General features: G+C 38.7%; 1 protein-coding gene across 1 annotated transcript; it reads right to left on the bottom strand.

Annotated features, from left to right (window-relative positions):
* Nucleotides 1-722: 722 nt before the first annotated feature.
* Nucleotides 723-1,490, bottom strand: LOC145822947 (uncharacterized). The gene has a single exon (XM_082921565.1). The coding sequence runs from the start codon at nt 1,488-1,490 to the stop codon at nt 723-725; it is 768 nt and encodes a 255-aa protein (XP_082777691.1).
* Between the last annotated feature and the right edge of the window lie 9,212 nt (nt 1,491-10,702).

The following is a 10,702-nucleotide window of genomic DNA, read 5'->3' on the forward strand; positions in this document are numbered from 1 at the left end:
AAGGCCACTGCTTCATTGTTCAAGTCTGGCTAAAAACTTTCAGACCGGATGGTTGGCATGTCGATTTCCAATGAGATGACAGCCTCCACGCCATAGGCCAAGGCAAATGGTGTTTCCCCGGTCAAACGTCTCGGTGTGGTGCGGTATGCCCAGAGCATATTGGGGAGTTCTTCAGCCCACTTCCCTTTGACTTTCTCTAGCCGCTTCTTCAGCCCGTCCAAGATGGTCTTGCTTGAGGCTTCTGCTTGACCATTTGACTAAGGGTAGGCTGGTGTTAAGTTGTAGAACTTAATCTTTAACTCATCGCAAAATTCGCGAAAGAGTTTCCTATCGAATTGAGTGCCATTATCCAAAATGAGGGCCTTCGGTATACCGAAGCGAGTGATGACATTTTGTCAAAAGAACTTCTTCACATCTTTTTCCTTTATGGTTGGCAACGGCTCGACCTCTACCCACTTAGTGAAGTAGTCGGTAGCAGTGATGAAAAATTTACGGTTGCCCGGAGCTGTTGGGAATGGTCCTACAATATCCAACCCCCAAAACGCGAATGGCCAAGGACTTATAAGGGAGAGCAGCTCTCTGGTCGGCTGGTGGATTTGGTGAGCAAATTTTTGACATTTTTCACACCTGCGAACGTATTTCTTCGCGTTCGCTTGCATGTACGACCATCAATAACCTTGGAAAATTGCTCGGTAAGCCAAAGACCTTCCCCCAATATGACTCTAGCAGATGCCTTCATGAATCTCATAGAGGAAAGCTTCCACCTTGTTGGGGTGGACGCACTTCAGATACGGTCTAGTGAAAGACTTCTTATATAAGGCTCTAGATGGAGCGAGCCAAAACCGCTCTGACTTGGCCCGGATTTTGTTGGCCACCTTCTTTTCTGCTGGTAGAATTCTATCATTTAGGAAGGCGATGATGGGGTCCATCCAAGATGGTCCTAAGTCGGGCACCTCTGGTTCCTCAATGCTAGGCCGGGGCAAAAATTCTATCATCAAAAGGTTGGGAAAAGTTGTTTGCATGGATGCCAGGCCGGCCAGTTCGTTAGCTGCGTTGTTCTCCTCACGGTCAATTTGTTCAATTCTTATCACAACAAACTTTTTGAGATCTGCGTGTACCAACGCCTGATATTTGGCCATCCTTTCATCCCTGGCCTCATACTCTCCAAAGACCTGATTGACCACCAATTTGGAGTCGCTGAATACCATAAACTCCAACGCTTTCATCCTCAATGCACTTTTCAATCCGACAATGAGGGCTTCATATTCCGCCTCATTGTTCGATGCTGGGAAACCGAGTGTGAGAGCGTGCTCTATGGTCAACCCATTTGGGGAGGTCAGGACGATCTCCAGCCTAGTGCCGTGCCTGTTGGAGGCCCCATCGACAAAGAGTTTCCATATCTCGCCAATGAACAATTTCCAACAGTCGGAGGGATTTTGGAAGCTCTTCAGCTGCGAGGTATTGGTTGGTTTGTCCTGGTTTCTTTCCATGTCCCGGTCGAGCCCGTGCTTTAAAAGGTTGTCCGGTTCCTGTATTTTTTTTTCAACTTCTGTTTGCCCTTCCATCACTTGTTGTCTGCTATTCGTATCTGCTGTCTGAGAGATGGGCTGCGCCAAATCCGCGCTGGCTACATCGATAGGGCAAATGGGGTGTGTTCTTAGGGCAAATTCCGCCATGAAGTCGACAAGAGCTTGAGCTTTGATGGCAGTGCGCGACTGATATCATACTGCCCCAATTCTACAGCCCACTTTAGAATTCTGCCGGTAAAATCATCCTTTTCGAAGAGCACTTTAAGTGGAAATTCAGTTAGCACAACGACTGTGTGGGCATGAAAATAATGCGCTAGCTTTCTGGAGGCCATCATCAGGGCCAAAGCCAATTTTTCTAGCTGCAGATATCTTGATTCAGCCGGGAGCAAGGTCTTGCTCACGTAGAAAATGGGGAGGTGCTGGGTACCTTCAGCATGGACTAGGATGGCGCTTACCGCATGTTGAGAGACTGCCAAATAGAGATACAATTCTTCGCCCGGTTTTGGTGTGACCAGGATGGGGCTAAGGAAAGGTATGCTTTTAGATCCGCCAATGCACGGTCACATTCATCATCCTAGAAGAACTTGGCCTTCAAAGTTTTGAAGAAGGGTCTGCAATGATCCGAAGACCAGTTTATAAATCTGTTCAACACGGCTGCCATCCCGGTAAGATGTTGCACGTCTTTCGTGGAGTTTGGGCACTCCAGCTCTTGTATTGCCTTGATTTGGGAAGAGTCGGCTTCAATTCCTTGGTTTGTGACCAAAAAACCCAGAAACTTTCCAGTGCCAACTCCGAAGGCACACTTGGAGGCATTCAAACGCAGCTTGTGATGTTTAAGTGTAGCGAACATCTCTGCTAGGTCGACGAGGTGTTAAGACTTTTCCTTGCTCTTTACCACCATATTATCAATGTAAGCCTCCATGGTGCGGCCCAGAAGGGGAGCGAACATCTTGGTTACCATCCTTTGCATGGTGCGGCCCAGAAGGGGAGCGAACATCTTGGTTACCATCCTTTGAAAAGTTGCCCCAGCGTTTTTTAGTTCGAATGGCATGACCTTGTAGCAGTACAAGCCACGCAGAGTGGTGAACAAAGTGATCTCTCGGTCTGGTTCATACATGGCTATCTGGTGGTAGCCACGATACGCATCAAGGAAGCTGAACCTCTGATGGCCAACGGTCAAGTCCACCAGCTGGTCGATTCTTAGAAGGGGGAAGCTATCCTTTGGGAACACACAGTTGACCGTCTTATAATCAACGCGCACCCGCCACTTACCGTTCTTTTTCGGCACCACCACCGTGTTAGATATCTACCTAGGATATTGCACTTCTTCTATTGCCCCCGTTTCCAACAAGTTCTTGACCTCTTCCGTCACTATCTCGGTGTGGTGCAAGGCCGAGCATCGTGTCCTTTGGATGACCGGCCGTGCATTTGGAAAGACATTTAACTGGTGGCAAATGAAGCTAAGATCGACGCCAGGCATATCGTAAGGCGTCCATGTGAAGGCCTCCATATTGGAAATAAAAAAGTCAACGTACTCAAGTCGTTCGGCGTCGGACAGGGATGAGCCCAAAAAGAAAGAACTTGTTTGGGTCATTCTCGTCTACGCGCACCTCCACCAAGTCTTCAACTGTTTTCTTCTTGGCCTTTCTTCCTACGTCTTCCAAGACTTCCTTCCCCTCCGGGCCCTCTATCATCTGCACAAAGCCTTTGGCAGCTCTGCTGCCATTTACTGCGATGAAGTACTATTTTGCCATCACCTAGTCTCTTCAAACCTCTTCTATCTGTTCGGTTGGTGCTGGGAAGCGCAAGACCTAATGGTAGGTCGATGCTACCGCCTGCATGGCATACAACCAGCCCCTGCCCAAAATTAAGTTGTAGGTCGATGGGACTTTAAGCACCCAAAACTCCACTTGCTTCGTGACTGATCCTGCTTTGACCGGCAATATGATCTTTCCAATCGGCCATTCTGGTTGAGAGTTAAAGCCAACCAATGGAGACGTTGCAGGGGCCAAGTCCTTGTCCTCCAACTTCATCTGTTTGCGTCATAATATATGATGTCGATCGAACTCCCCTGGTCAACCAGAATTCTTTTGATGTCGAAGTCTTTGACGCGAAGGGTTACCACTAGGGCGTCATTATGAGGCACTTGAATTCTTTTCAAGTCTTTGCTGGAAAAGGTCAGGACGTCTTTTTCCTCGGTCTTTCCTTTCTTCACGGCGGGCTGAACGGAGAACACCTTTCTCATGTGCTCGTCTTTCTTGATCATCCCTCTTAGTTCGCAGACCCTTGCTGGCTCAATAATGCCATGGATAATATTGATCACGTCCTGTGGCGCTGCATCCAGGATGGCATGGCCGTTTGGGTCGCCTTGTCCCTGGGAGCAACTTTCATACCGCCGTCTATGTACTGGTCCAGATGTCCCGCCGCCACCAACTCCTCCAAATGTTGTTTGAGCGGCACACAGTCCTCCGTTCGGTGCCCTCGTTCTTCATGGAAGCTGCATCGATACCTCGAGTTGAAGCCTCTCTGCGTGTTTCCTAACTTGACCGTCTAACAGATGTAGGGTTCCCCTCGGATTTCACTCAGGATGCGGTAAATAGGGATTTTAAAGACCGTGGTGATACCGGTTCGCGCTTTCAACTTTCTCTTGGCGTCTTCCTCTTCATCACGAGGAGCGTTAGCTCGGTTGTTTCTGCGACCTTTGTTCCTATCGTCGCGATTTGAGCCACGACGTTGATCTTTTGACCGGTCGTTTGGGCGGTTGTCCTCCTGCCCTACCAAGTGAACCTTTCCCGCTACTCTTCTGTCTGTCGGGACCGGATTCTCCTTCTTGGTCGCGATGGCGGCATCGTCCTCCACTCGGATGTGTTTGTTGATCCGTTGCATCAAAGATTCCATGGTAGTGGGCTGGTGCATCGTAAGCGAATCTCGTAGCCTATGTCCGACTAGGAGACCCCACTTGTATTGGGTGATCGCAAGATTGGTGGGGCAGTCGAGGATCTCGTTGTAAGTTTCCCAGTACTTGGCGTTGTATACCTTCAAAGAACCTCCAGATTCCATCTTAACGTCTAGGAGATGGTCGACCTCCTTTAGTGTTTGAGTATTGGTTTTGAATCTGGCGACGAAGGCCTCTGCTAGTTGTTACCATCCCTTGATGCTCCCCTCCAGAAGCCTTTCGAACCACTTCAGGCCCAGTTCGCCCAAGCTTGCTGGGAATATGAGGCACATGAGGGCGTCATTGCGCCGATGTCCTGCCATTACTTGCCGGTAATGACTCACGTGCATGTACGGATCGGTCTTGCCATCATACAATGTGAACTTAGGCTAGTGGAATCCGACAGAGAATGGCGTGCTCTCAATTTCTGGGGACAGTGGGGTAGCGGTAAGTTTTGCTAGCTCCTTGTCCCCCGGAGTTAGCATCCTAGGCGCTGGCATTGCCACTTCCTTACTACAACAGATCTGGGAGCCCAGCCTTTGCGGTGCCGGCAGCCTTTGGCTCTATTTACGACGAGCCCTCTCTTCCAGTACATCCCTCAGGTCTCCCGAATAGACGGAGAAAGAGTATCTTGACGTTGACGAGGGGTGTGAAGGATAGTAGCTGCCGTCGCATGTATGAGACCTTCCTACCTGAGGGTCGGAGTCTCCTACCCCATAGCTTCTGGTGATAGAGAGAAATGACGTCCTTTCCTGGCAGTAACTGCCAGAGTGAGGGGGCGAGGTGCGCTCACTGAGGTTACCCTCTCCAGCAGCACATTTCCCCTTCATCTGGCGCTGAAGCGCCTCTATTTCAACTGCCATCTTGTGAACGAGTGCGTCCTGGTCTTTGAGTTTATGCTCCAAGCGCTGAGCATATGACTCTCATCGTCATCGGCGGCTTTCTGGACTCTTTGAGTGATCAGTACTCCTTTGCGCGTTTGTCGCGTGCACTCTTGGAAGAGGTCTCCAAGCTCGCCATGGTAGGAATAGCAGGAGGGCCATCTCTCCGTCGGACAAACTCTGGTGTGATACCATCGACGACGGACAGTGGAGTTTCGTCATGGTTAGCCATGGAAACAATCGAAAAAGCTTGAAGAGCAAGATTTGTCTGTCAAAAGTTTTTCCACAGACGGTGCCAATTGTACGGGGGTGAAATATCCTTTGTCCTCCGTACTCCTTGAGCTCAAGCTTTATGTAACGTCGCCTGGCCTGAAAACAGAAAGACGGTAAGCTGCCCGGCGGTGTGTTGCTGGATAGGTCCTCCAACGGTCAAGTCAACACACTCGAAAAAGAGAATACTCTTAGAGAGAGAATTTAGAATTGCTTAGGTTGCTTACCTCCAACATCCCTCATTCCTCATTTTCTTGGCCGGCCATACAGTCTTAGGGATTGTGGGCGCACTACCTCTGCTGTCCTTCCCTGGACAGGTGGTAGTGCTCCCATCTACCTTCCTTACGCGTGTAAAGGCCAAAACCTCTAAACAACGTACATGGAACTGCCAAACGGTATTGACACGTGCTAGGAGTGGATTTCCCCTCCATCACACCATTGGTCCAAGTGGCACACTCAATCGGGATATCATGACCGACTTATCCCTTGAGTAACACCACCTTGACCGGGATGGCCGAGCTATAAAAAGTCGGTCTACCTGGGCTGGCCGGTGGTGCAGAGTGCCGGCCTTCCAGCCGGTCCAAATTCTCTCCGGGCTGTGATCGGCTCGGTCCAGACGCACAACCGCGAGTCACACCGAATACCTAGCCAAGTCACAGCTCGGTTGGGCACATGCATGTTTGCACACTCTGGTCAGCGATGTGGCTCGGCCAATCGTGATAGGCCGAGAGGCTGTTCTGATTCAATCTGGTCAAAAGCAATTCGGTCCTAGTAGGGCCTGTCGTCATGACCCGCGACACCATAGCTCGTCGCAAATCTCTCTCTCAGTATATGAATTGATTAATAATTTGTAATATGATATCAAAATATAAAAAAATTTACTGTTCAACAATTTAAAAATTAAGTCAAGCAGTAAATCCAAACTTTAGAGGTTCCTTGAGAATATCATTTTTGTGCAGGTTTTTCTTCCTGTGAGTTGTGATTATATAAAATAATGTAAGAAGAAGTATAATTTCATATATAGAATCACTATAAAATTTAAACAATAAATCCATAATATAGAATTGGTATTGAGTATAGAATAATGCACAAGAAAATAAGAAGAAGAAAAAAAGATAATTTAGAATTAAAAAAAATCTTAATACCCTTGAAAGAATTAAGTAGAAAAAAAATATATGGAAAAGAAATATTTGTCAAATAGAGTTTATATAAAATAGATAAAGTTAGTATTATTTAAATTAAGTTTGGGTTTCTATAGAATTCTTTGTAATTCAAAAAATACATGTTGACGTGGCTCTCTTAGAATAAAGTAAACCCTTACAATGTGTCACCTAAGTATGAGAAAAATATTACTTTTAACAATATGCTAGCAATTGACCCGTGCAATGTACGTACTTTTTTTTGTTTCCAATGATGGTACAATGTGTGTTATAAAATAATAATTTTAAATTTAATTTTAGTTTAAAATTAAAATTATAGTATGATTTTAATTATTTATTTTGATAATATTGGCAATATCGTTTTATAAAATTGTTACTTGAATACACACACACACACACACACACATATATATATATATATATATATTAATTTTAGTTAAATTATTTGTGTATTTTGATACTTTTAGTTCTATCGTATTATAAAAGTGTAGTTATCATATAATAATTTTGTATGATATATATTAAATTACAAAATAGTAAAGCAAATACTCATTTTGATATTAAAAATAATAGTTAAATTAAAGAAAATAATTAGTAACATAAAATTAAAATTAATTATAACTATTTAATTTTTTTTATATTCATTTGAAAAATAAAAATATGTAGAAATATATATTATATAAAATTTATTAAAAAAATCAAATATAAATATGTTGTAATTGGATTATCATATAATGATTTTATATGATATATATATATATATATATTAAATTATAAAATTGTAAAATATCAACTATCAATTATATTAAAAAAATTTAATAATGACTACGTAAGAAAAAATCGTATAACAATATTTAAACCTAAAAAGAAAAGTAATGAAAATATCCAAACGATAAATATATCTCAGTGTGTGAAGTAATTAATCATTTGCAATATGATGTCAAAACATAAAAGAATTTACTGTTCAATAATTGAAAACAGTAAATTCAAAATTTAGAAGTTCCTCAAGAGTATTATTGTTGTGCAAGTTTTTCCTGCTATGTGTTGTGATTATATAAAATAAATTAGAAAATGAAATATAATTTCATATATAGAATCACTATAAAATTTAAACGACAAATCCATACTATAAAATAATATATAATTGATATTGGGTGTAAAATAATGTACATGCAAATAAGAAAGAAAAAAAAAGGCAATTTAGTATTATTTATTTATTTATTTTGAAGGAATTAAGAAAAAAAATGTGAAACGCAAAATTGGTATTGAGTTTGTGAATTATCTCAATTTACAATGAAAAATATATGAAAAAAAATATTTGTCAAATAGACTCCATATAAAATATGTAAAGTTAGTCTAATTTAAATTAGTTTGAATTTGTAAAGAACTCTATTTGTAATTAATAAAATAAATGTTGACGTAAAAAGTAAGCTCTTATAATATGTGTTACCTAAGCATGAGAAAAATGCTACTTTTAATAATATATATATGATATGATATATAATATGATGATTTTCAATATCTCAGAATTCTTCTTGTAGTTAAACTTCTATATTTTCTGAGTTTTTTTGAGTCTTTTTGCTAGAGTCCAAAGGAGGAATAATTTTTAGATACTTGTCAACCTATGTCTTATTTGAAGGCGGTTAGTTTATACAGTAAAATTAAACACTTTTATGTTGATATTAACCTAAAATATTTTCCAAATTGACGCATGGAGGATGAAAACACATCGATAGATAGATTTTTATATATTTTTTTGTATTTGATTTATGTATTTTTAAATTTATTGTTTGTTTTTTGTATTTTTTTTAATAATATATATATATATATATATATATGATATATAATATGATGATTTTCAATCTCACAGAGTTCTTTTTGTAATTAAACTTCTATCTTTTTGGAGTTTTTTTGAGTCCTTTTGTTAGAGTCCAAAGGATGAATAATTATTAGATACTTGTCAACTTATGTCATATTTGAAGGCGATTAGTTTATACAGTAAAATTAAACACTTTTATGTTGATATTAATCTAAAACATTTTCCAAATTGACGCATTGACAATGAAAACACATGAATAGATAGATTTTTATATATTTTTTTGTATTTGATTTATGCATTTTTAAATTTATTGTTTGTTTTTTGTATTTTTTTAATAATATATATATATATATATATAATATGATGATTTTCAATCTCTCAGAGTTCTTCTTGTAGTTAAATTATTGTCTTTTCCAAGTTTTTTGGGGTCCTTTTGTTAGAGTCCAAAGGAGGAATAATTTTTAGATACTTGTCAACTTATGTCATATTTGAAGGCGATTAACTTATACAGTAAAATTAAACACCTTTATGTTGATATTAATCTAAAACATTTTCTAAATTGACGCATCGACGATGAAAACACATGAATAGATAGATATTTATATATATTTTTGTATTTGATTTATGTATTTTTAAATTTATTGTTTGTTTTTTGTAATTTTTTTTTTGTTCTCAGGGGATTATTTTAGGGGCATTTTTTTTAATAAATCTTTTTTCACCTACTTATGTTTAATTTAGTCCACATTATTTTCTTATATTCCAATAAGTCATATGAGTGACATAGTCACCAAAATAACCCTAATAATATTCACATTTACAATATGAATATTTCGTAATATGAATGTTCCGTGATATGAATGTTCATACCGTCAATGTGAATATTCACATTGTAAAATATGAATGTTTATATCTCTAAATTACTAACCATTCAAAAAATATTTGTAAGAGTAGAATTGTCCATAAAATACTTTAAATATGAGAATTAGGATTTGGTAGATCAAATGTTCAAATAATAGGATTTATTGGAATACAATAATATCTTATGGACTAATTGGGATACAGACACTTAAAAAAATATTTTCTAATAAATCTCCCATTATTTTAATATTTTAAGTAATTTTTTATTTTTATTTTTTAGATTCACATAATTTATTTATGATTTTTTTTCTAAAAAACTCACCAAATATAAAAAATATAAAGAAATACAAAAATTAGTACATTTTCATATTTTGTTGTATTCAATGAATTTTTTAAAGATTTTTGTATAAATTTTATTTTTTTAATTATACCAAGATTACGAAAAAAAAATAATTAAAATATTTTTAAAAATATAAAAATACTAATTATAAACTTAAAAAACTAGTTTTGAAAAACCAAGCAGATTTCCAAAAAGAGAAGTCATGCTAGGGGTGGGCACAAGCCCGTTGCCCACTCATCTCAGCCCACTTTTTTAAGAACTTGGGATAAGTATTTAAACCTATAAAGTTGGGCCGTAAAAGCTTTTTAGGCTCACTTATTTAATAGGCCGGCATTATTGTTTTAAAGTAGTAATGGTATATTATATTTTATGTACATTTATTATATAATTTAAACTTTATTAAGATATGTATAGTACTATTTTTTTTTTAAATATCATTTTTTAATAATAATAAAAAAAACCGCCTAACACTATACCTTGCAATAATGTATGGCCGTAATGTGTTTTCTTTGTTGTAAAATTTTATGCCTTAAATTTGATTTAGAAAATTCAGAAAAGGTGGCCTCTAAATTAAAATGGAGATCTAATTTAGGAATAATAGGTTAGAAACCGTTTTTATTTTATTTTTTTTATTTGAGAGGGTTAGAAACGACTGTTTGGATCAACTTTCTTTTATTTGATTTTTTTATTAGCTAGTTTTAATTTTGACAACCCAAAAGCTACATAAAAACCCATAAAAAATAAATATTAATCCACATAAAACGGCTGTTTGGATAAACTTTCTTTTATTAACTAGTTTTAACGACGTCATTTTGACATATTTGAGCCATTCGGACCACACAAATTCGGGCCACCAAACATTTTTTCATAAAATATGGGTGAATTATTGCTAGAATTGTTTTCTGTGGAT

This window comes from Camellia sinensis, chromosome 1 (assembly GCF_055761805.1).
Source record: "Camellia sinensis isolate YWXY chromosome 1, ASM5576180v1, whole genome shotgun sequence".
Lineage (NCBI taxonomy): Eukaryota > Viridiplantae > Streptophyta > Magnoliopsida > Ericales > Theaceae > Camellia > Camellia sinensis.

Coding starts and splice junctions, on each gene's coding strand:
- LOC145822947 (XM_082921565.1), bottom strand. CDS start 1,490: ATGGAAAGAAACCAGGACAAACCAACCAATACCTCGCAGCTGAAGAGC.